The 25853-nt window shown below is 43.5% G+C and overlaps 1 protein-coding gene across 1 annotated transcript in view; it reads left to right on the top strand.

The window, feature by feature from the left end:
* MYH9 (myosin heavy chain 9) overlaps positions 1 to 25853 on the top strand; it is a 96674-nt gene that overhangs the window by 43785 nt on the left and 27036 nt on the right. The window contains exons 6-20 of the mRNA XM_048832963.2: positions 3796 to 3888; positions 4649 to 4712; positions 5399 to 5497; positions 7284 to 7427; positions 9454 to 9549; positions 11963 to 12081; positions 13653 to 13805; positions 16690 to 16863; positions 17470 to 17643; positions 18225 to 18339; positions 21322 to 21515; positions 22017 to 22138; positions 22634 to 22703; positions 23970 to 24130; positions 24995 to 25103. Of these exons, the coding sequence (XP_048688920.1) occupies positions 3796 to 3888; positions 4649 to 4712; positions 5399 to 5497; positions 7284 to 7427; positions 9454 to 9549; positions 11963 to 12081; positions 13653 to 13805; positions 16690 to 16863; positions 17470 to 17643; positions 18225 to 18339; positions 21322 to 21515; positions 22017 to 22138; positions 22634 to 22703; positions 23970 to 24130; positions 24995 to 25103 (1887 nt within the window). The remainder of the gene's footprint in view (positions 1 to 3795; positions 3889 to 4648; positions 4713 to 5398; positions 5498 to 7283; positions 7428 to 9453; positions 9550 to 11962; positions 12082 to 13652; positions 13806 to 16689; positions 16864 to 17469; positions 17644 to 18224; positions 18340 to 21321; positions 21516 to 22016; positions 22139 to 22633; positions 22704 to 23969; positions 24131 to 24994; positions 25104 to 25853) is intronic.

Genomic DNA, 25853 nt, shown 5'->3' with positions numbered 1-25853 from the left:
AGACTCCACTCTCCGGCAGGAGCTTGAGGGATCGATTAAATCTGCTGGCAGGCTGGATGTGGGCCGTAGTTTGCCCACCCTGACCTATCACTACCCAAGGGAACAAGTCTACAGACTCTGCTTGTGCTAACCCCCAAGGCTACTAGATTAGGCCCTGCTGCTGGCACCATTAGATTGAGGATGTAGCATGAATCTTTGTCTCCTGCATGGGCAGTGCAATACAATAATGGGGTGACATTTGGTAGCCTAGAGCCTTTTGCATTTCTAGTATCTTTTGGTCAAGAGATTAAATTTACAACTCAAGTCTCTGCTTTCCTACTTTTTCAAACAAAAACAGCTTTTCTGAAGCCCTTCTCTCAGCTGCAGTGGGGGGACGGACCCTTTCCTCCAATTTCTATTGAGCTGCAAAGATTCTAAAGCAATGATTAATGTTTTAGGTGATTTCCCCCCCCCGCCTCAAAAAAAAAAAAAGAAAAGAAAAAGAAAATCACTGCATTTATGGTGGTAAGTACTACTAGGCAGGGTGATGCTGCATTTAGGGCATACAGCATTCCATTAAAATCCCTGTTTTCACTTAATCAAATTGTGTATTGGGGAATGGGGCAGTTGAGTTGTGGTTGAAGCATTCCATGTTTGCTGTCTACCTCGCTTCACCTGTTTCAAATCATAGGAGAGGAGAGTACTATTTTCAAAACTAAAGTTTATAACTTCTTTGCAATCAGAAATGCAAATGCCATGTTGCAACTCTGGCAGTTTTTTATCATGAGTGATGTGGTGCCTGGTGCTGTTTTCTTAAAGCTCCAGCTGCTGGAATCATGTTTCTTGAGAATCCTTTTTTCCCCCCTATTTTTAAAGGAAGCTTGTAGCTTTCATGGCTGTAGAGAAAAGCTTGCTGTCGTGAGCCGTAAAGGCTCAAAAACCAGAAAGAAAATAAGAAACCAAAACTTTTTTAAATTGAATGATTTTTAAGTTAATCTCCTGACTTTCTGGGTCTTTCCTCATGACTTTTATTTTTAAACAGGGGGCTGGCAAGGTTCCTATTTTTTGCATATGGCTCCTCCTCTTTGACGTTGGGAGCATATGAGGAGGAATTCTGAGTTTTCAGTGGGCATCAAAGACATTGATTACTTAAACTGATATGCAGTCATGGAGAGAGGGGGTGCTAAGGACCCAGCTGCACATTCCCACTGTGAGCTAGCAGACCTAGAAGCTGGTACTGCAACAGTTTGCATGGGAGGAAGGGGGATGTTGTATCCATCTCAAATGCACACAGAATCTTTTTTTAAAATTCTTTAAAAATCAGCTCAGGACCTGCAGCTGTGGGTACAGAAAGGTTGGCAGTGTCTTAATTACAGGATCTCAGCAGTTCCTGCTGAATTCTGCACATTGTAAGGTTTCGTAGTTTAGAAAAGTTTATTTTCGTATTGGAAAGATAGTCCTAAGTATGCGGCTGCTTCTACCTTGCTAATGAGCCATGCAAAAAGTCTTCAGTCAAACAATGGCTGCAGAGGTGTGAATGCTCCCTCCTATGAGGTATGACCTGAAACCCTACATGGGCTACTTAAATACCAACATCACAAGCATGCTTTTTTCTGCTTAAAACTAATGCTAAGTCAATGTTCAGGTTACATATTTAAATGTCAGTGAGGAAAGGAGCTAATGCTTTCTTGGTAACATTAACCTTGTAATCAGATGCAGCATTATAGTAGCATACTGAGACTGTGCTTCTGCAAAGGATTTGGTATTCCTTCTGCACTGCAACACTCTACTGAGCTGGTTCCCATGATCCATCTCTGATTTGATTAACTTTAGCCTTTCCCCTCTTCCTCTCACCCTGTGCACCCCTCCAACCCCCACTTACCATTGTGACCTTCTACATGCCTTCTACGATTGTGGGTCTCCTTACCCGCTAGATCATGCTATCCTAACCCTCCCCTTCTACTTGCTTCTGGCTCCACCAACTTCCATGTGTCACTAATTGCACCCTTCATTCCTGAGGTTAAAAAACATGAAGGAATTAACTTGCCCACAATACACATGTTGCTGTGAGACTCTTAACTGTCACTTTCCAGTTCTTGTGTAGCTAAATTTGGCCTTGCCAGTTTGATATTTTTATCTGAATAATTAAATATATTTAATGCCAAAGTCTAAGTGCTGTTTTTCTTCTAAATAGTCTTTTGATCTTTCCTTAGTCCTGCAGTGAAGTTGTAATGTTAAAATTGTGACATCATTCATTTCCATAGCAACAGATTGCAGTCTTAAACAGGATTAGGACTGCACTGCAGGATCACTCAGACAGGATGGGAACTGTTGGAGAGTAGGCGTGGGTGTTGCAGCTCACACATGTCAGAATAGCAGGAGAAATGCAAAATTACTGACAGACTTTTTATAGCAAGTTTGAGGTTTTCTTCTCCGCACAGCCAAGTGTGACCTTATGGGGTGGATGGCTGCTATCCCAGCCTGTTCCTGAAATTAAAAATCGTCTTATACGCACTTGTGACAAAGTGAATAAAAACTTAGTTGTGGCTGTGTCTTCTGTGTGTAACTCTGCAGACTAATAGAAATGGTTGACTCCGTACTTTAGGCTTGTAAAGGAGTGTTGTAACCTGAACGCAGCAATAAGAAGTAGAAATGCCAGGGTTCTAATTCCAGGTTTTAACCTTGGGCAAGTCACTTCATAGCTCTGCCTCATTTTTACCATCATTAATGGGGCTAATATTTATTTTATCCACCGCTAGAGGCAACATGAGGCTTGACTAATGTTTGTAAATGCACTTTGAGAATTAAAGGAGCTGTAAAAGTACTTTGTCATGTAAACACACCCTCTGCAATCTGATTTCTGGGATTGGCATTCATGGGCAAAAATGTTGGGCTCTATTCCCATGCATCAGGAAGTCCTGAAGACTTAGTCTCTACTACTAAAAGGAGAAACCTTAACCCAGTTGTCAATTTTGATATCTGGGATGGAGTGTTTTTTGCCTATGGCTAATTTTGAAATACCTAGGACTCCCTACTTCCAGCACAGAGAAGGGACAGTCAGTTCAAGTAACCACCTACAGACTTCTGGAAAATGTGTGTATGCTCCAGAGATTGAGTACTTAGTAGGGACAGCAATTCTGGCTGGTCTCTCCACCCCAAAACTCTGTTGCCTATGGAGAGGAGGAGTGTGTGGAAGTGGAAGACAGTGGATAAAACAGTTTGACTCAAATACCAGTAGTTGCCTTTTGTTGCATCCCCACAGAGAAGGCTTTTGCTGGTCTGTGTAGAGATGAGAGCCCCAGTGCAAGCAGAGATTATTGTCCCCAAAATGATTTGTGATTCTGATCATCTATTACTGGTGAGCTCATCCTGTGCAGAATCCAGGGCTCCCTCCCAACTGAAAGCCAGGTTTGTTTTGTTCTTCCACCTGGGAAGTAGGATGCTGCTGGGATGTGGATGTGATCTGGGGGAAGAACTTTCCATTCTCATTGCTCCCAGAAAGCCTGTGGGATGTGCCTTAGGCAAGACACTTAAACAGGACTGCCTACTGGTAACTGAAATCCAGCACCAGAAGCGGGGAATATTGCACTGATGCTGACTGGCTGGGGAGGAGAAAATATTTCTACATACTGAAATGAACTCAGTCTTGCCAAAAGAAGAATCCGTGGCACCCTAAAATGTTTGTTTAGGGGAATATCGCCAAAGATCTAATGTGGCTTCTTTACATAGATGCTAAGCTGATGAGATGAAACGTGGACCCTCTAGGTGAAGGTGTTAAAAGCTGCTGTCTTCATCCACTTTTGGTTTTCTGTCTAGGGAGAGCTTGAGAGGCAGTTGCTTCAGGCTAACCCTATCCTGGAGGCTTTTGGAAATGCCAAGACAGTGAAGAATGACAACTCCTCGAGATTTGTGAGTATTATCCTGCATGATTTCTGGTGTCCCCAGTGTTCCAGAGGGAGAAGCCACTAGTTGAATGAGTTGTGGGAGTCTTGCTTTACTTTTGTGCCTGATATGCAGTCTTGGGATGTTCTTTTCTGTAACTGGCTTCCCTTGAGTGAAACTGGGACACAGTTTTCACTTGTCAGTGAATTATCCATAAAGTACTGATGGGATTGAGTACCTGGTCTGCAAGATATTGAACCTTTGCCAGGACTCCCTGTGCCATTGTCTGTCTGTCAAATTCATTTTTCTCCCAAGGAGAGATTAGTGTCCCGTATTGGATTAATTCTGGAGGGCAGCAGAAAGCTTCTAAGGGCCGGGGAAGCTACACTAGAAACCAAATTGAAGTGTAAATGGTTGAAGAGGGGCTGAGCTGTGGTGGTGGTCAATCTAGAATGCAGTCTCTGCTTATGGCACCTGGAACTGAGGTGGAGGGGATCCACTTCAGAATGAAACTTAACATGTTTCCTGATGCCTAGGCAATCTGAAATTCGATCTAATTTGATGGCCCTTTGACTCTCATAGGAGTAATTTATGGTGTCAAGGATGTTAAACTGCTCCATGATCAGTGAGTGTTGTGAGCTGGCTGGGCTTGTGGTCTGTTTAAAACTTGTCTTAGCTGGTAATTATGTTGTTTGGAGCAGAAAGGCCTATACTGGGACCTTTACCATTTTGCTCTAGCTGTGATAGCATAAGATAACACTAATATTTCTGCTAACCTCTTTCTCAGGGCAAGTTCATAAGAATCAACTTTGATGTCAATGGCTACATTGTTGGAGCCAATATTGAGACTTGTATCCTTTCCACGGAGCCACTTAATGGAAATAAATTATGGGGAGTGGGAACATGCATACCGAACTATCTACCTATATACAGCCAAATAGTGTCTGCTACCTTACAGCAATGAAGTCAGAGGGATCTATAGACTTCTGTCAACACCTGTCATCTTAGGCTAAAGAGATCCATGTTAAGATCTCTAGTTTCGTCTGCAAGTAAAAAGGGAATCTTATTTAAATGGTACAGCATTTCAGAACCTATGCTGGGGTTATAGCAAGAATCCCTTCTGGATGAAATAATTCTAATGTTATGGGATAGAAGTGGCGTTTTAAGCTGTGATACGCTGAGTAGACTTGGGATTCCATGATCCTTTCATCTTTTAACCAGGGGAAATGAGGACTGTGGCAAGTGTCTTTCCCCCCTATTTATTCACAACTCAGTCTTGCATACTGGTCCTACCCTTGGAATGAGGATTAACTCAGGAGTCCAGAAGTACATCTTAAACTTAATCAGCCACTGAGGTTGTTGAAGGGTGGGTTGCTGTCAACCCAGAAACTTTGAAAGGGCAATGCAGAGCACTAAGCTGCCTGTCACGCCAACCAATTTAAAGGGCACTGACACCAAATAGAACCTCCTTTCCTCAGAGGAGAGTGGAATGGGAAGTTACTTGTTAGTCTCTCTGTTGTTCCTTTACTCTGTAAAGATCTCTTGGAGAAATCACGTGCAATCCGTCAAGCCAAAGACGAGCGAACCTTCCATATCTTCTACTATCTATTGTCTGGAGCAGGGGAGCACCTGAAAAGTGAGTACCTTGTGCTGTAACTAGAGTCCCTTTCCCCTAACTGCCAGATTGTTCCACACACTTGCAGTCTAGGCCCTATTATTTCCCCTCTTCCAAAGCCTGGAACTGCCTCCCACTGTTTTCTGACCAGGACCTCTCCTTTCAATCATCTCCTTGAAACTTTTTTTTCCTTCCTGAATTGGTACCCCTGCCAGTGATGTCTCCACACCCTTCCTTGTCTGAACTATTGTCCCATGTTTAGTCTGCTCTAATAGAGTGCAGGTTCTTCAGGGCAGGAACAATCTTCTTATAAACTTGGCAATTAAGAAAATACAGAATAACATTTGGCACCTATGCAGCACTAGGTGTGCCTGTGCTCTGTTAGCATAACACCTCAAGATCTCAATCTAACCTTCCTGTTAAGAAAGCAGTTTAAACTCACACCCTGGGAGAGGGCAGGCAGACTGGAGAGGTGGGGGGCAGGGAGAGAACTCACTTCAGAACCATCTGCACAGCGTTAATGGCAGAACATACGGCTCCCAGAGCTGGGTGTTGGACTCCATAACTGACTTGAAACAACAGGACACCTGAAAGAGGATGCACTTGCAGGACAGTCTCTTCTTCTAATGGGAGCAGGATCCAAGAACTGCTGGGGCTGCTTTGGCAGTGTGCCGGGGCGGGGGGGTGGGATGGAGGAAAGAAAAAAGTCTGGGCAGAAGAGCGTTCTGAGCTGTGACTACAGAAATGCTGCTACAAGAAAAACGTAAGACAACTGATCTAAACCTAAACCCTGGTTCACTCAGCAAGACTGTTTTCACTTGCTGGGGACAGGAAAAGAACTGAGGGCCAGATCTTTAAAGGTAATCCGGCACCTAACCTGCTTAGGTGCTTTTGAAAAATCTCACTAGGCGTCTATATGCATCTTTAGGCTCCTGAATACCTCTGAAAATCTGACCCTGAGGCTTTAGTGCAGAGGTCCCCAAAGTATAGGGTGTGCCCCCCTAGAGGGGCATGGAAGAACATTATGGGGGCGGGGATACAGTGAGGCCCAGGCCAGCCCTGCCCCCCACCAGAGCGGGGAGGGAATGCCACCCATCCCCTCCCTGCCCCAACTCTGCTCCGGTCCTGCCTGCAGTGACATCCCCGGCTCCCAGCCCTGCACCTGGCTCCATCCCCATCCTCAGCACTGCTTCGTTCCTGGCCCTGCGCCAGCCCTGGCCACTGACTATGGCTACATTCCTGGCCTTGGGCCAAAGCTGGGGGAAAGGCCCCCAGCTGCTGGCCCTTCCACCCCAGTCTTGACCCCTGGCCATGGCCCCCTTCTTGGCCCCAGACCCACCTCCAGATGCAGCTCCAGCCTCAGCCCCCTTACCCCTGCCTGTTCCCCTCTCTTCCGTCTCCTCCCCCAAGCCACGGCCCAGTGGCAGGAGGGGCATGCACATAGGTAAGGGGGGCATGGCCCGCCAAAGTTTGGGGACTGCTGCTTTAGTGAAAGAGGCCAGAAAAACAAAAGCTGTCTTGTCTTTGTCTCTGCTGGATATTTTTGACTTCCATGCTGATGGTTTGGCGGGGGTGGGAGGGGAGATGTTTGGGAGTGTTTTTTAAAGAAGCTGAAACTGGCAAATGTCGTCGTGAAAATCAAGACTGCAGGTGATTATAACTGACTTTCTTAGAAGCGTGTACAAAGGAGGTAATTCATTTTTTGGTAGATTTGGGAAAGCATACATTCTTAACTGCCTAAAATAATGCTAGCTTGTTCTCTATAATGAAGGCTACAATCATTCCTTGTCTGTTCCTCCCCCTTAAGCTGATCTGCTGTTGGAGCCTTACAACAAGTACAGATTCCTTTCAAATGGGCATGTTACGATCCCGGGTCAGCAAGACAAGGATATGTTTCAGGAGACGCTGGAGGCAATGAAAATCATGAGCATCCCAGATGAGGAGCAGATAGGTATGGATCCGGTGAAGGGCTTGGAAATGCATGGGAAAGGGTTAAAAAGAATGGAACAGTCTGGTCCTATTCAAAACACATGAGGGGAAGGCAGCCTCTAGTATACCAATTACACAAGTCAATTAGTGATATCTGAGAAGCAAGCTGGCTGCTGGTGGTATGGGAGTGGTCCATCTCAAAATTCACGAGCATAACTTCAGCTAGTGCAGAATGCAGCAGGTCACTACACAAACTGCCATGTCCCATGCTTGTCCCAATCTGTTGGAGTGCTATACATAGTGCTTATCTGTAAAACCCTCATTGAGTTATCAAATGGGTGCCTATCATGGGGTTATCTCTAGCATTTGCTCTTCTCTGCGGTCTGCCAGAGGCAAGACTTGGCCTTCTATGGGATGTACTGCAAGACCTTCATTCACTCTAGATTTCTCAATATGTGACTTGGGCCCATCGCCATAGGGGCATCTACTCCACCAATGGTTGGAGTCACTTAGTTGTGAACAGTGGCACAAAGCAGTGTACCTCTCTCCAGCTTACTGCACAGCTTGCTAACCAGAAAGTAATATGGTCCAACATCTAGATACCACAGTGATTGCCTTTTCTAAGGCACTTTCTGAAAGTGTTTTTTCCTCCATCTACTTTCTAAGGACTGGCCAAATCTCCATTATTTTGTCTTCTCTCTAGCATTTCAAACGTCTCAATTTAGTATCCTTTGTTCATCTTAGACTAAGTCCTCCTCCAGTGCCTAAATCTGTCAAGGAGGCTGGAACCAATGTGTGGGTGAAAAGACAACTCTGCATTGAGGTCTAGTTAGGGATTTGGCTGCCTAATGTATGGCCGAAGAGATCTGACGCCCACTTCATAAGTTGTGCGGTAGGGCGCATCTGTACTGGCCAATGAAAGTGGTGCCATTAGCTCATTTGCAGGGGTGCATGGAATGCCGTTTCCTCTCTCTTCCGGGCGCGAGAGATGCTACATGTTCTTTTAGGCTTATGAGAAGCACACATATGGCAGCTGGTTGAACAGTACATTTGGTTTGAATGCAAAGTCTAAACACACTAACCATATTTTTAGTTGAGACAATATAAAAATAAGCTTTCTCTTTGAGTGCCAGGTCTCCAGATTGTCACTGGGCTGTCAGATTTCATGCCATGTCAATGGGAGCATGTGTGCTACTTTACAGATATTATTTCAGGACTGGCAGGAGAGGCTTTAGAGGAGCAGCCGTGTTAGTGTGTATTCGCAAAAAGAAAAGGAGTGTTTGTGGCACCTTTAGAGACTAACCAATGTATTTGAGCATGAGCTTTCGTGAGCTACATGCATCCGATGAAGTGAGCTGTAGCTCACGAAAGCTTATGCTCAAATACATTGGTTAGTCTAAGGTGCCACAAGTCCTCCTTTTCTTTTTGTAGAGGCTTTGTTCACTGCGGATGTGTTTACAGACATGCTGTAAACTACCTAGTGCTATAGTAGGTAGAGAGGGAGACCACTTGAAGAGGAAGTAGTGACCAGTTAGTAGCTAACTAGTTAGTACCACTAACAAACTTACTGTCAGTGAGTCTTGAGATGAAGATGGCATCAGATCAACACTTTTCTCAGTATTCCGTATTGAAAATTCTCCCTCTGTTCTAGCATCTGACGCTGATTCTTTGAAGGGCTAAGGGGGTGCTTCAGTATGTTGTCCACAGTGGTACAGGTACTTCAGTGGACATCAGGATACCTGCAGTCTGCCACGCTATGTATGTTCCAACAAATGGAGACATTATAGCACTTGTGCTAGGGAGGTGAAAGTGTGCTGGATGAAAAGAACAAAGACCTGCCCAACCGTAACTGGCTCACACCCTAATATAGGCATGGCTTTGCCCTTTCAATGATTACTGTTACACAGTGGAAATTTTCATCCTCTTAATCTGATGCCTGAGGTGATCAGGGAAAAAGTCAGTGCATGCTGCTCATACCTGCCTTACACGTGTTGCTAATATGCAATTTTAATTCTTTCTAAATCTGACCTTTCTTTGCTCTATAAAAGGTCTGCTGAGAGTGATCTCGGGTGTTCTTCAGCTTGGCAACATAGTCTTCAAGAAAGAGCGCAACACAGACCAAGCCTCTATGCCAGACAATACAGGTAACCACACCCACAAAAACCACCAATACTTCTCCCTACAAGAGCTTCTTATCACACATGTAGGGGATAAGGGATCACCTTTGGAAAGTACAGAACTTTATAAAATGAGCCCAAGTTCTTTAACAAAACATAAATGTACAAATCATTTTATTCAGTGCCTAACTGCAGCCACCTTTGGGCAGGAATGTGGCAGTGTTCTTGTGCTGTTGGACAGGAAGTGAACATGGCAACTAGCTGAAACTGTGTTATGCTATTGCCATGTGATCTGAGTATTCACCTGTGGTCAGATGTATCAGAATACCTATAAAACCTATTCTCCACCAAAATTATGCCCCTTGCTCAAAGGATTTAAGGAAATATCCCTTCATAGTCTGTTTCAGTTAAAATTCTGCTTGATAAGGCTTGAATGGGCAGATCGGTGATGGGTAAATAATACATGTGCCTTAGCTACAGTGTTCTCTCTGTAAATAGCTGTAATTAGCACCCTGTTAGTGCATGCTTGGGAGACTTCTCTCCATTGCTCCAATTAAAAAGGGTAAATGGGATGAGGGATGACCTGGGTAATTATAGGCCTCTCAGCCTGAGATCAGTCCTGGGCAAGATCATGGAGCAATTTGATTAATATGTGACTCTATTAATAAAGAATTAAAAGAGGGTAATATAATTAATGCCAATCATCATGGGTTTATGGAAAATAGATCCTGTCAAACTAACTTGATATCTTTTTGTGATGAGACTACAAGTTTTGGTAATGGTGTTGATGTAATATTGTTAGATTTCTGTAAGGCATTTGACTTGGTACTGCATGACATTTTGATTAAAAAAATTAGAACTATATAAAATTGACATGGCGCACATTAAATGGATGAAAACCTGGTAGGTCTGAATGGAATTGTAAAAAGAGAATCATCAAGTGGGTGCATTTTCTAGTGGTGCCCCACAGGGATCTGTTCTTGACTCCACAGTAATTGACACCTTTTGTCAATGACCTAGAAAAAAACACAAAATCATCACTGATAGTTTGCATGTGTCCCAAAAATTAAGGGAGTGGTAAATAATGCAGACATTTCACTGATAGAGCAATCTGGATTGTTTGGTAAACTGGGCATGAGCAAACAATTTGCACTGTAGTATGGCTACATGTAAACATACATCTGGGAACAAAGAATACAGGATGGTGGGGGCTCTATCCTGGGGAAATGGTGACTTTGAACAAGTTTTGGGGCTTGTAGTGGATAATCAGCTGAACATGAGTTCCCAGTGTGATGCCACAGCCAAAAGGGCTTATGTGATCCTAGGATGCATAAATGGGAATCTAGAGTAGAAGGGAGGTTATTTTACCTCTGTGTTTGCAACCACTCCTGGAATACTCTGTCCATTTCTGATCCTTACAGTTCAAGAAGGATGTTGATAAATTGGAGAGGGTTCAGAGAAGAGCCAGGAGAATTATTAAAGGATTAGAAAACATGCATTAGAGCAATAGATTCAAGGAGCTCAATCTATTTAGCTTAACAAAGAGAAGGTTAAGGGGTGACTTGATTAGTCTATAAGTAACTACATAGTGAACAAATATTTAATAATGGGCTCTTCTAGCTAGCAAGAATGGTACAATATAATCCAATGGCTGAAGGCTGAAGCTAGACAAATTCAGACTTGAAATAAGGCATAAATGTAATAGTGAGAGTAATTAACCATTTGAACAATTTAGCAAGGGTTATGGTGGATTCTCCATCACTGACTACTTTTAAATCAAGATGGGATGTTTCTTTAATAAAAAGAGTAGGAATTATTTGGGGAAGTTCTATGGCCTATGTTATGTAGGATGTCAGACTAGATGATCATAATTCTGGACTTGGAATCAATGAATTATAGTAAGAGGCCAGTACACAGGAGGCTGCTGAGGACCTTTAAAATATAGACTTTGGATTATACCTTCAACCATTCTGTCATAATTTAGCAAATCCACTTCAAATGGTTTCCCTCCAGAGAGGAGAGAGGACCTTCTCACACCAGATGAAACATTCTTACACTGATTACAGTTGCCTGAAGAGGCCATTCAGCCAGTGTAGATAGGCTTATTAGCTGGGATTCCTTTTATATATTTCAGCTACTTGAATGCATCCTCAAAGTGGGTGCAGGCAGTTAACTTGATGGTGCCACTAGGCCAGTGGTCCTGTAATATCACCTAAAATTTACCCTTGTGTTTCCTGAAGCAATTTAACACACTCCAGTGTTTTTAGATCTCTTCTTTGATTGTCTCGTTAACCTGTTCAGTTAAGAGCTATTACATGCTGGTATTTGACTCTCTCTAAGGGATAGATTGCTGGGAATATCTTTCTCCTTTTGTCATTTCCCTGTGAAGCAAAAGGAGCATTAAGGTGAACATCTCTTTGCTTTCTCTTCTCCTTTCTAGCTGCTCAGAAAGTATCCCACCTTTTGGGTATCAATGTGACAGACTTCACCAGGGGAATCCTAAGCCCTCGTATCAAGGTGGGACGAGACTATGTCCAGAAAGCTCAGACTAAAGAGCAGGTATGTGTTCTGCAGAAGTAAGTGAGCCCTTGTAATAACATGGTACTAAGATTATTGTATGCACTAAAGACTTCCATAGCCTCAGATAGCATCTTAATTGACTCAGATATGTAAGCAATTGAGCGTGGAAACTGCTTTAGTTTTTGCTCCCGTGATCTACAATATATAGAAGGTTGTGGTGGTGGTGCAGAGTGAGGTAGCTCTTATTTCCCATGTATATTGACTGTGCGGCCTGTGATAAGGAAATATGAAAATGGCTCCCTGTCTCTAGGGAGTGAATTCCCTTTGGGGCTCTCAACGTCTTATCCAAAGCTGGCACATGGCAGTCAGCCTCTGTGGTAACTCTTTGTGGCCTGCCATGGCACTGTTCGCTCTGCCCCAGTTTCCCCGGGAAACTCCCTGGCAGTTGTCTCTCTGCATCACCTGGCAAGGCACTGGTAACCCATTTAGGTGATAGTCCCAAGTGCAACATAAACAAAAAGGGTCTTGTGCCCTCCTGGGCTCGGTTCTTTCCCATTCTCCTGCAGAGCTCTGGTTCTCAGGGCTTGCTCCCTCTTCCAGGGCCAGTTACAAGAGCAAGCCAGCTTTCCTGTTGCAACTATCCCCAGTCCCCCCTCTAGGCTGTCGGTTTGAGAGTTATCCTTTTCCAGAGCCTACTAGAGAAGTCAGCTACCCTTCTGCACCTTGTCTCTCCCAGATGAGTTCTCTCGGGCCTTCATAGATGCACGTAGCTGGGATGGGGCCAATAGGTAACAATTAAATGGAGCCATCTGTTCCCTAGCCCAGTAAAGGGCCAGTCAGCTTGTAACATGGCATTTCCTACACATTAGGTGCAAAGATAGTGATACTCATACTCACCCTCAGTGTTGACAATTGCCCTGTGGCTTCTCTGAGTGCAGAAATTTAGTTGTAAAATGGAGCAGACCATGCTAGGCCTTTACCTTGGCTATATGTGGCAATTGACCTAGAAACTGGCTGCCTCTGCCGAAGGGCTATCAGGCCTGCACTCTGTGTAGTATCACTTCTCTACTTGCCCTGTGATGAACACTTCAGTGTGGTCTCTGTGTGCTATAAAAATGTCCTCTTTAGAAGTGAGGTGATGGGAAGGAAGGATACCAATCAGATTCTATAAATCACCCTTGAGGTGCCCTCCCATTTCAATATACAACTCTCTGCCTCTGATGTGGGAATTTGACCTTCCAGGAAGAGGGGCATTGAGAAAACAAGCTCCAGACTCAACAAATACCTATGGTTCCCTTATGGAACCCTGAAAAGTCACCATGGTAGTCATTGACCTTTATGAGAGGACTAGACAGAATTTCCCCTTTGGAGTACCTGGTATTGGCTCCTGCCAGAGGCAAGATGCTGGAATTGGGACTTGGACTCTGATCCAGTATGGCAAGTCCTCCATTCATTGAGTCCCTCCTGCTCATCTGGAAGAGTCTGCAAAATGACTGACTCATTCACTAAGCCAGTCAGGTCACTGACTTCAACCTGAGTCTCCAGTGTGCCAGATTACTGAGCTATTCAGTTTTGGATTACAATATAACTCTTATTTCCTTCCTACTCAGGCTGACTTTGCCATCGAGGCACTGGCCAAAGCCACTTATGAGCGTATGTTCCGTTGGCTGGTGATGCGCATCAACAAGGCCCTGGATAAGACCAAAAGGCAGGGGGCATCCTTCATAGGAATCCTTGACATTGCCGGCTTTGAGATTTTTGAAGTAAGGAGGTATTCTATTCCTGCATATAATGCAACATGTTCCTGTGCCCTTGCTCCTTGGCAGAATATCACTGAGGTCTGGGGAAAACAAGTCCTGTTCAGTCTTAAAAAGGGGCTAATCTTTCTTAGTGGGGAACCTCACTGCCCCACTAATTGGCTAGTTTCTAGGTGTTATTTCAAAAGGTTAAATTCTTTAGTATTTCAAATTTGTTGCAAATATTTAAATTACCTATAATATGTTCTGAGGCTCTCCTCGTTTCTGGATTGTGCATTGTGGATACCACGGTAACCATCTGTATGGTTCTGTATCTCTTGATTTCCTCCTATAGATCAGAGTCCAAATGTTTGTTAGCTTTAGGCTGAAGTTTAATGACTTTTGGTGTCTCTTGCAATGTGGAATTTAAGGGCCACTGTCAACTTGAATGTTTTGAAATTGACTAAAAATGTTTCAGAACACTAAAGGATGATCTGTTGAAGTTTTTCCAAAAGATATGCTTTAGGAATTTTAGGAAAGTTCTATGGTCTGTTATACAGGAGGTCAGACTGGATGATTACAATGATGGAATGAGAATAATCAGTTGGACACAGTAGTACCAGGATACAAAATGTATCGGAAGCACAGAACAGGTTATGCTGGTGTGGAAGTGGCACTATGTGAAAAAGCGTAGAATCAAATGGAGTAAAAATCTTAAATGAACCAAACTGTACCATAGAATCTCTATTGATAATTCCATGCTTGACTAATAAAAATATAGCAATAGGGATATACTATCAACCACCTGACTAGGATGGTGATAGTGACTGAAATGCTCAGGGAGATTAGAGAGGCTATAAAAATAGAAAACTCAATAATAATGAGGGATTTCAACTATCCCCATGTTGACTGCGTACGTGGCACCTCAGGATGGGATACAGAGATAGTTTCTTGACACCTTAAATGACTGCTTCTTGGAGAAGCTAATGCTGGAACCCGTAAGAGGAGAGGCAATTCTTGATTTAGTCTCAAGTAGAGCACGGGATCTGGTCCAAGAGGTGAATATAGCTGAATCGCTTGGTTATCAGTTAGTGACCAAAACAAAATTTAACATCCCGGGGCGGGGGACACCAAAGCAGCTCACCATGGTAGCATTTAATTTCAGAAAGGGAACTACACAAAAATGAGGAAGTTAGTTAAATAGAAATTAAAAGGTACAGTGTCAAAAGTGAAATCCCTGCAAGCTGCATGGGAACTTTTTCAAGACACCATAATAGCTGCTCAATTTAAATGTACACCCCACATTAAAAAACACAGTAAGAGGACCAATGGCAAAATTGCAGATGATACAAAACTCCTCAAGATAAGTCCAAAGCAGACTGTGAAGAGTTACAAAGCTGGGTGACTGGGCAACAAAATGGCAGATGAAATTCAGTGTCGATAAATGTAAAGTAATGCATGTTGGAAAACATAATCCCTACTATACATATAAAATGATGGTGTCTAAATTGGCTATTACCACCCAAGAGAGAGAGATTGGAGTCATTGGGGATAGCTCTCTGAAAACATCATCTCGGTGTGCAGCGGCAGTCAAAAAAGCAAACAGAATGTTGGGAATCATTAGTAAAGGGATAGATAAGACAGAAAATATCATACTGCCTCTATATAAATCCATGGTATGCCCACATCTTGCATGCTGCATGCAGATCTAGTCACCCCATCGCAAAGGGGATATGTTGGAATTGGAAAAGGTGCAGAAAAGGGCAACAAAAATAATTAGGGGTATGGAACAGCTTCCTTATGAAGAGAGATTAATAAGACTTGGATTTTTCAGCATGGAAAAGAGATGATGGGGTTTTGGGGGGGAATATGATAGGTCTATAAAATCATGACTGGTGTAGAGAAGGTAAATAAGGACATGTTTTACTTCTCATAACACAAGAACTAGTGGTCATCAAATGAAATGAATAGGCAGTGGGTTTAAAACAAACGAAAGGAAGTATTTCTTCACATAATGCGCAATCAACCTGTGGAACTCTACCAGAGGATGTTGTGAAGGCCAAGATTATAACAGGGCTCAAGAAAGAACTAGATAAGTTCATGGAAGATAGGTCCATCAGTGGCTCTTAGCCAGCATGGGCAGGGATGGTGTCTCTGGCTTCTGTGTGCCAGAAGCTGGGAATGGGCAACAGAGGATGGATGGTTTGATTGCCTGTTCTATCTGTTCCCTCTGAAACGCCTGGCATTGGGCACTGTCAGAAGACAGGATACTGGGTTAGATGGTCTGACCAGTATTGCCATTCTTATGTCACTTCTGGCCTTGGATTCTATGAAGTGCTGCTAAAAATATTCTTAGAAGCAAGGGAGAGTGGATCAGATGCAAACATCAGACATTTTGTAGCCTATGTGCATTCCTGCCTGCCAGCCTGTTCAGCAACATGTGGGTAAGGCATCCCAGCTCCAGAACTCCTTCCTAGGACCTGCAGAAGTCTCTAGAGAGTGAAGAATACCCTCTCCCATGTGACCCCAGGTTCCCATTGCTCCTTGAGCAAAAACTTGGTGGGGAGGGTCAGGAGAAGAGGGAAGGGTCTAGGTTCCCATTGCTCCCCAGATCTATTAAGGGAGCTCCCAACTTTGAGGTTGTGGGAAAAGGGGAGACCTTGCTGATCCCAGATTGCTGCAGTTTCTCAACTCTTCTGCTGTATTGTAGAGTGTATAAGTGATGCTCTTGTATAACTGAGCGATTGACATGGTGCTACCGGATGTACAGCGTACACAGAACATTTTTGTCAAATTAATCTGTTATAGAAGTGATCCTAAATGGTAATAGAAAAATAGTAAGTAAATCTTCTAACAAAGGTGACCATTCAAGTGGTGTCCCTCTAACTTCTCCCCTTTTTCTCCCTGTTAGCTGAACTCATTTGAACAGCTGTGTATTAACTACACAAATGAGAAGTTGCAGCAACTCTTCAATCATACCATGTTCATTCTGGAACAAGAGGAGTACCAGCGGGAGGGCATAGAATGGAACTTCATTGACTTTGGCCTGGACCTACAGCCCTGCATCGAGCTCATAGAGAAGCCGGTAAAAATACAATGTGCACACCCTTTCTGAGCAGCAAGGAGAGGCTGCATTACATGCTTTTTTTGCCTTCTGTGCTATCATGCATACAGCCTCTTGGACAGTTTGGGGACTGGCCTTCCAGTTCCTGCAATCCTTTAAGTGATTTTACTTAGATGTGAACATGGGCACTTATTTCCATCTTGCTTCCAAATAATATACTGCTGATCAGATATACCAGTACCCATTCCTAAATTAATGTGCTTTGTGCAATCTCCTGCAATGACCTTCTGTATTTTAATGCCCTTTGTCTACACTTGTAAGGAGAGTGGCCAAGTAGCTTTTCTCCTTCCATTACAAAAGCATTCTGTCACCTAAGGCTCCCTAGACAATCCTAGTCTTGTATCGGGGCCTTACTAGTGAAAGGGACACTCCAGAATCCAGGGGAAATAACAGAATCTGGGGAGTTACAGGTGATATTCTGTGATTAGCCATTTCTGTATTATTGGGGATCTGGTTTTAATACAGCTGCTTTTGGTGGCTGGGTATTTTTTTCCGAAGTGTTTTAATGTTGGCAGTAGGGCTGATTTGTGTCTTTTTTGAGATGTTCTGGTATATCCATTGTGTTAGGCGGGGCCCCCTGGTATATTGGCTTTGCTGGATGAAGAGTGCTGGTTCCCAAAAGCGACTGACAGAAGCTTTGTGGAAAAGGTGGTGCAGGAACAAGGCAACCACCCCAAATTCCAGAAGCCAAAACAGCTGAAAGACAAAGCTGACTTCTGCATTATTCACTATGCTGGCAAGGTAAGACTCATGGAGGCTGCTGTGTGGAGTGAATCCAGAACATACTGCTGGATTCTTCCACAAATCTAACTAGATCTAGCTGTTTTTAGAATTCTGATGCTTCACACACCAATGAAAGAAGTTTCTATAATTACTCAGGTATCTGACCAAGGTGACCCTACCAAATGCATTCTCCTTGTGGGCTAGGACTTGCCTACAAAATAGTAGGTGTAAACATTGCTAGACTCAAACTCCAAACTGAGACTAGGATGACCTACCTCGAATATTTGTTCACCAAGAGTCAACAAGTTGAGTGATGCTCCACTTCTGTTGAGTGATGCTCCCAAGGTGGTGCATACTGGTATTGCAGCCTCACTCCTAGCTCTTAACAGCACATACTATAGCAATTCAACTGGATTCTGCAGATGTGCTCACTAGGTACCTCAGAGCAGGCAGAGTGGGGGGTAGAGGGTCAGACCCACAAACACTGTCTATTAACAACATCCTTAATGTTGGGTTTTAGACTTGTGCAGGGTCCTACTAGATCCTGCATTCTTAGAAACCCTCAGTCAATTTCTTGGTGACTGACATTCTTTCCTTAGGTGGATTACAAAGCAGATGAGTGGCTGATGAAGAACATGGATCCTCTGAATGATAACGTTGCTACTCTTCTCCACCAGTCCTCGGACAAGTTTGTGTCTGAGCTGTGGAAAGATGGTATGTGATTAAACCTCTTTCCTGTTAGCAGTTTTTACTAGAAGAATTGACCTTTAACATCATTTGATATCTGATAAAACTCTACAACAAGATGTGCTGCTTTTCCCCCTTAGAATGAGAACAGAGATCAGCATGATCTGGAATTGAGCCCTGCGTGGGACTATTTTTTTTAATTCTGACACGCAATACTCACTCCCATCTGCTCCTGCAGTGTTTCTTGCATTTTTATCCTGTTCCTACCTGCAAAAGCCTTAGATCCTGCAAGAGAGACAGATTTCCCCCATGCTACTAAAAACAAAACAAGAAATTGTTTGTTATAGATAATAGAATTCAGAGTTTTTAACCACGAAGAGTAAAACTTCTTGCTTAAACCCCGTAAAAATACTTTTAACTCCTTTTATAATTGACATAAAATCTTTCTATCCATTGCTTAAAAAACGTTTAAGTATTAAAACTTTAAAAAAAGAAACTTGCTTTACATTGCTGAAATTCTATTTGACATACTGACTAGAGATTTAGTATTTACTGTAATCTTGTAGTTTTTGTTTTTGGGGTGGGAGTATATCTTTGTCCCATCCAGTCCCGCCGACAACAAAGTATGTTTTACTAGCTCCCACTGTTGTGGCAGCGGGACCCAAGGGATCTCAGTCCCACTGCAGGGCTCTAATCTGGAACTTGCTATCTGCTTGCTTTGCTTAGGCAACAATACTGCACAAGAGAAATATCCCCTCTAGCTGAAATGAGGGGTTGCCATTCATTGGCGTATAGTCTGGTGCATGCACTGCAGCTACTTCTCTAACCAAGGAATCCCAGGCTAAAATCTGAATCTGCCAACATGTAGCCGGTAGCTACAACCTTCAAAGATGACATCTCAGAGGGTGAAACAATATAGTTAATTCTGTCACTAGTGTGTTCTTGCTGCAGTGTCATTAGGTATTTTACTCTTTCCTCTTTGGATGTGTTTGTTGCTTTTGACTCTTACTGTTACTATCGCTTTTTTTTCCCTTGGGTTTTCTTTGACGTCTCTGTCTGTTGCAGAGATGCAGAACGTTCAGAGAGCCTATTTCTATCAACACTTTCCTATTCTTCATCTAGAACCAGGTGACTGAGAAACCCGGCTGTCGTGTCGTGTGTAACGCATCCTAGAGCCATGCAAGAAATGCTTCCGTTAATTCTTCTGTCCCTTTGCCACTCCTGCTTCTCTCTTTGTTCAGTTCCTTTGCTTCATGCTAGTAACCCCTCTTGGGCTTGAAAAACAAAAGCAAAGCTCATCTTGCAGTGAGATACTTGAAAATGCAGGCACATCCATGTGCTATCCATGCACTCCTCAGACCTGCATAGGAACAGTTAGAAAGGAAACCTAGGAATAGCCAAAAAGCAAACATTTCCATCACCTGTTTGAATACAGACACAGTGATGCTGCATTTCAGTGCAGGATTTTGAGGGATGGTTTCTGAGATGGTACCTATAAAAACAGAACTTCAGCTGAATAGTACTCTGGCGGAATGATTTGACTTCAGCTGCTAACCATTTGAGAATTACTTCGAGACCAAGTCTCATGTGACTTGTTCTGCATGGAAAATGGCCTGTCTAGTGAATGCTGTACTGCATCAGGCTTGCAGAAGTCATTAAATGACAGAATGCAGCTGAGCAGTCCCCATGTACTGTTCCTAGCTGAAGCTTCTGTCTTAAATGATTGTCATTTTTACTGTTTTCATGTAGACTGTAGGGATCAAGAGTTTAAGAGGATTGTTCCAGCTAGAATCTGGGATACTGTTATGATGTCATCCAGAAACGTAGCCTTTTTTTCCCTAATTAGAAATACTTGACCCTATTTTTAGCAGCTATTGTAGGGGTGGCAGATTGTAACGTTGCCTTTGCTGAATAGCAGAGCCTGCCTCTTTGTGGGGTGTCTCATCTTACCAACAAGTTTTTTTTACCCCAAAGCAAGGTTGTACTCAAGTTAAATATATCTTCTTGGAGTGATTTTTCCCTGCCCATTGACATGGTAATAGCTGTTACCTGGCATCTAAACTTGGGATTCTAAGATCAGAGAAGCAATGATGCTACCAAGCCACTGTGATTAGGAGCTTAGGGAGTTTGTTTGTTTGTCTTAGTTTTGCAGGCTAGTAGAAATTGGGTAGGAAAGTTGGGAAGATAAGTGCTATAGCTTCTCCTGGCCTCTTCCCCCAAAGTTTGGCCAGTGTCTATTGATAAAATAACCCAGTTCAAAAATGGAGAAACTCTGTTAATCTGTGTCTAATATCTTCTTCAATTCCTTGGAGCACAGTGTTTGTGGTACAAAAGGGAGCTGTTAAGATCTCTAACAACTTTTTCCCCCAAGGCTGTTGGAAGTGTAGTGCACTCTCGTATCTAATGTACAGTATACTTGTCCTCTGAAAAGTGACTCAAATAATGGTATTTTGGGGTTCCAAGTTTGTGGTGATTCCATTCCAGGTTTGCCCAGTTTACCGTTTAAGAATGTGGCTTTTCTAACTGCCAGCCCTGCAAGGTCAAGCAGAGTTCTTGCTGTGCAAGTAACTGGCTGAACTTGTAGCTCCATTTGTGTCAGGGTTGCTGGTCTTTGTGTAGGAAGGAAAGACCTCAGGCTGAATCTGTTAGAAGTGTCATCTTTTTACTTGGAAACTAACCAAGCCTGGTGTGGAATCTGAGGTAGTAAACACAAAATCCATTATGCCACTTTTTGTTTGCTCTTCAGAATACAACTGCTCTTTTAAACTGCCAGTTGGGTCCATCTCACACAACAATTCATCACTCAGAGACCCAGTAGTGAGCTGCTGCTTTCTTTCCTTCCTGCCCCATTCCTGCACAAGTCTTGGACAGGACTTCTACATCTGTGTAGAGAAGAAGCAAAAAGGATCCTGCAGCTCCTCTTATCCTGCTCTGCCCAAATGTTCTTTGCACACATTCACCTACCAGACTCTAGTGGAAGTTCTAACTCTCTCCCTGTGTTTTGTTTAGTTGATCGTATAGTTGGGCTGGATCAGGTGGCTGGTATGTCAGATACAGCATTGCCAGGAGCCTTTAAAACCAGGAAGGGTATGTTCCGAACAGTGGGACAGCTCTACAAAGAACAGCTATCCAAGCTGATGGCTACCCTGAGGAACACCAACCCCAACTTTGTCCGCTGCATCATCCCCAATCATGAGAAGAAGGTGAAGGACGATCTCTGGCTGGGCTAGCAAAATAATGGCAGTGTCTTGAGAGTGAGGGGATGACTGGTAAACGTGCTTGTTGCAAGGGACACAACTATGGGCTTCAGTCACTTGCAAGGCTTTGTAGAGGGGTATGAAGAGTTTCCTTCCCTGGTGACTGCATTTGTTGCACAGCAAAGTAACAGAGTAACCTCTCTCTGTTACCCTTAGATCTCTGATGTCATTTTAGTTATAGTCCACTTCTAACACCTCCCTGAAGCTCACAGATATATGATTTTTAATTAAATAGTAGCCAGACTGTTTTAGAGCACTAAGAATGAATCCTATAACTCCCTTAACTTTGGAGGTGGATCTCTGTTTGCCTCTAAAGTAAGAAGGCATAAGGGCCTTCCTTATGACTTCCCCTGGAAAGGGTACTTTGAGCTCAGTGAGCAGAGTAGGAGTCTCTCTTTACAGCTCTTGTAAAGTTCTTTAACATTGCTAAATACCTTCCCTCATTAGGCTGGCAAACTGGACCCCCATTTAGTCCTGGATCAGCTCCGCTGTAATGGAGTGCTGGAGGGAATCCGTATCTGCCGACAGGGCTTTCCCAATAGAGTCGTCTTCCAGGAGTTCAGACAAAGGTAAAGTTCTGATCAGAGCATAAAAGCAGCCTCTTAATCATACCAGTTTAAATGCATGGTCAGTACATAAGAGCTGCTTTGTTTTAATCATAATTTGATTGCCCCTGCTTCTAAATGGCAGGGGACTTAAATAGCAAAGGCAGTGATGTAGGAGTTCGCCACTTGTTGTTATGGCAGCAAGGTCTCTAGAGGTTTTAGTAATCTGTTGGATCTGGGCTGCTTTGCTTCTCTCACAACAGCAGCTGTGACTTACGTGGTAAACCTGTAGTTGACATGATGGGTAGAAGACCTCAGCCAAGACTGGCTTTATCATCTAATACCAAAGGGCATAAACACTGTATTCTGTAATCCACTAGAGGTACAAACTATACAAATTCATAGTTCCATAGGAATATGTTACAGGTATTATTCTCTCCCAGATTTCTTCATTGGAGTGTCTAGTGCAACTTGTATGAGATCTGTCAAACTGGTCTAACACACAGATTGTCCCTACAGATATGAGATCCTGACTCCAAATTCAATTCCCAAAGGATTCATGGATGGAAAGCAGGCCTGTGTGCTGATGGTAAGCCACATCCTAAACCTTACTTGTGTGCATTGAGGCTGGAGAGGAGATGAGGAAGGTCTAAATCAGACCGACCTTCCTTTTCTAGGTGTATTACAAAATACATCCATTGTGCTCACGGACCTGAATTCTCCAACTGGAATGTCTGGTCCATTATGAGGGAGAGTAGCAGAGGACTATAGAAAGTAAAAGCCCCTATGACTAATGCTTCTGGACCTTCTGCTAACCAAATGATATATTGGGATTTTTCATGCTGGTGAGCTGAGACTCAAACACATGGCACCGTGTAAGATGGCAGTGGTTCTGGTCTGCGTGGATTGTTCACTGGCCGTAAAATTGTTCTTGATGCATAGTTGAACATGTACTTCAAGACAAATTTCTTTGAATGGCCTGTAGCGATAGCTGCTTTTAGTGCAGGGTCCAAGTGGCTAGTGCAGGAATGTCTGTCGCAAAGTGGCTATTGAGCATTCAGACTGAAACTGAACTAGTGTGTAATGGATGCCATATCCACTCTGTCACATGCAGAATGTGGCTGATTTTTTTCCCCAGCTGTTAAATGCTTAATGCTAAGCAGTTCCTAGGGGAAGAGAAAACTAGGTGGAGCACTTCTTCTGGCAAGGGTAAAGAAGCTGAAAGAGTTGTATCATTTATGGGAGGGTTCAACAAGTCTGTGCTGTTTAGGAAGGGAAGAGGAAGGTTAAGTACAGTATATATTTAAATATACTGGGTTAATCTCAAATCCGACTACAACCTCTAGCAGGGGGTGGGAGCACAATATTATCATTGTAGCTTCTTAAACTGGCTAGTAAGATGTCTTTTATGCACAAGTGGTCAGGCCTGGACATGTTCCCTAAAGCACTCTTGTAGACTTAAATGCTCTAGTGTGGTGTACTGAACCTGACTGCATGTTTCCTCTCTGCTCCTCCATCCCATCCTGTGCATCCAGCTGAGGATAAGACTTCCTCTAGAGCTGTGGTTTTCAACCTTTTTTCATTTGTGGACTCCTAGAAAATTTCAGATGGAAGTGTGTGGGCCCCTTTGGAGATCTTAGACCTAGTCTGTGGACCCCCAGTGCTCCGCAGACCAGAGGTTATAAACCACTGCTCTAGAGCCAGCTGTCAACTGGCCAGATGATCTCAGTGCAGGGGAGGAATGTCTTCTAGCATTGTAAATGGTCATTTCTTGTGACACATCACTCAGAGCAGTCCCAGTGCAGCTCCAATAAGATGTTTTCCTATTTCTAACGGGTGCATCTTCCCTCTTTAGATCAAAGCATTGGAGCTGGATCCAAACCTGTACCGAATTGGACAGAGTAAAGTTTTTTTCAGAGCTGGAGTCCTCGCTCACCTTGAGGAGGAAAGAGACCTGAAGATCACAGATGTCATTATTGAGTTCCAAGCATGCTGCAGAGGATACCTAGCCAGAAAGTAAGGACCATGATGTACATGTGTCAAATGCATACTCATCCTTGTTGGGTCAAGCTTATATTCTACGAAGCCAGCTAAAAATGATTCCCTTCAGAAAGGACTAACTCTTATCTGATGATTCAGTCTCAAAACACAACAGCTTATGTTTAAGGCATTTATAAAACTCAAGTACAGCTTGTATAAACTTGACCCAGAGTGAAATTGCAATTCATTGGCTAAATCCTGGTAAAGACTTCTGCAGTGAAGTGTTTGAGCTAGTATCCTACATCCTCCTTGGTTTTTATAGGCTGTAAGGCGTACTCTTGTCTATAGGTACTTCAGGCAATGGGGAAGCCTCTTGCTAGAGCAGTTGCAACTACAAACGGCAGATGTGAGAATTTGAAAAGGGTTTCTGCCATCAACATGGAGACCGTGTAGTGCAATACAAATGTTTTGTGTGTATCTGCCTCTCAAAACTCTAGAGTTGTGACTGTGGAGAGAACTGTGTAAACTACAGCACACTTCTGTAAGCATACAAATGGTATGGTGAGCAAACAGACATCAAACCAATAGTGAAGGGAGACGTGGGAAAGGGAACAAAGATCTCTTGATGGTGAGTAATGAGTCACTGAGGCAGGGAGGATTGTTCCTCATGGCAGAAGTTGGAGAGAAGGTGCTTCCTCACTGGTGAGGAAAATGAATGAAGGGACAGACAGCCCATGTATACTCAACAGCATAGTCAAGGTCTGAAATAAAGAAAGCTCATGAAAGGTTTAAAAAGGACAATCTGGAAATGAAAGTTGGAAGTGGCTGAGGATTGACTTGATGTAGATGTCTGTGTGGCACCTGTGGCTTGTTGGTTGTCTGACCACTCTTATTTTTCAGGGCCTTTGCCAAACGTCAACAGCAACTAACTGCAATGAAGGTGCTTCAGAGGAATTGTGCTGCCTACTTGAAGCTGCGTAATTGGCAGTGGTGGAGGCTGTTCACCAAGGTACATCTTCTCACCTGGCTATTTGGCAAAGGGTTAATAGCTGAAACTGGAGCTTTCCATGCTCAGCAAGACAAAAACTTCTCCGTACAGAGTCTCTGCTCCATGTTGCAGCTGGATAATGCCAGCTGAGCTGTCCCCAGTGTAGTTATGCAGGATATCTGCATGCCTCAGGTGCACTGTTGCATAGGAATCTAGTAACACTGTGGAAAAGGCAAAAGTAATCTTCCAAGTCCTCCAAACCCAGAAGAGTCTTGTCCTCTGCACCCTTCCAAGAGGCGGGCTGTTCGTTGTATAGCTGATCTGTGCTGTTGCTGGAGTTGTTTAGAGTTGAGGGGTTCCCCATCCCTCCCCAGAGCAGTAGAAGAAGAGGGGGCGTGCCTGAGGTTCTGATCCTCTACCAATAGACTCCATCATTTTCTGGCCTATAACTGAAGCATCAGCAGGAATGAGGCTCTTGAGCTGAGTAAATCTTCAATTTTCCCTACTGTGAAATGAGATTTCTGATTGACCTTTCTGTGAATTATCCCTCACCAACATGCAGAGGGATTTGCACTCTTGCTCTTCTCTCCTGCTGTCTTTCCTGGCTCAGCACCAGGTTCTCCATTCACCTAGATGTTACTTACCTCTTCCTGCTGTATCCTGGCCTGAAGAAAGGGGTGGGTAGGTATTGAGAGTTAGTGGCAGGATAGATTATACAGAGTCTCCAGTGATTCTGCCTCCCAGCAGCACCTCTCCTACCATGGCATTCTC

Source organism: Caretta caretta, chromosome 1, assembly GCF_965140235.1.
Source record: "Caretta caretta isolate rCarCar2 chromosome 1, rCarCar1.hap1, whole genome shotgun sequence".
Lineage (NCBI taxonomy): Eukaryota > Metazoa > Chordata > Testudines > Cheloniidae > Caretta > Caretta caretta.
The sequence above is the reverse complement of the archived record's forward strand: the minus strand, read 5'-3'. Positions and strand labels throughout refer to the sequence as shown.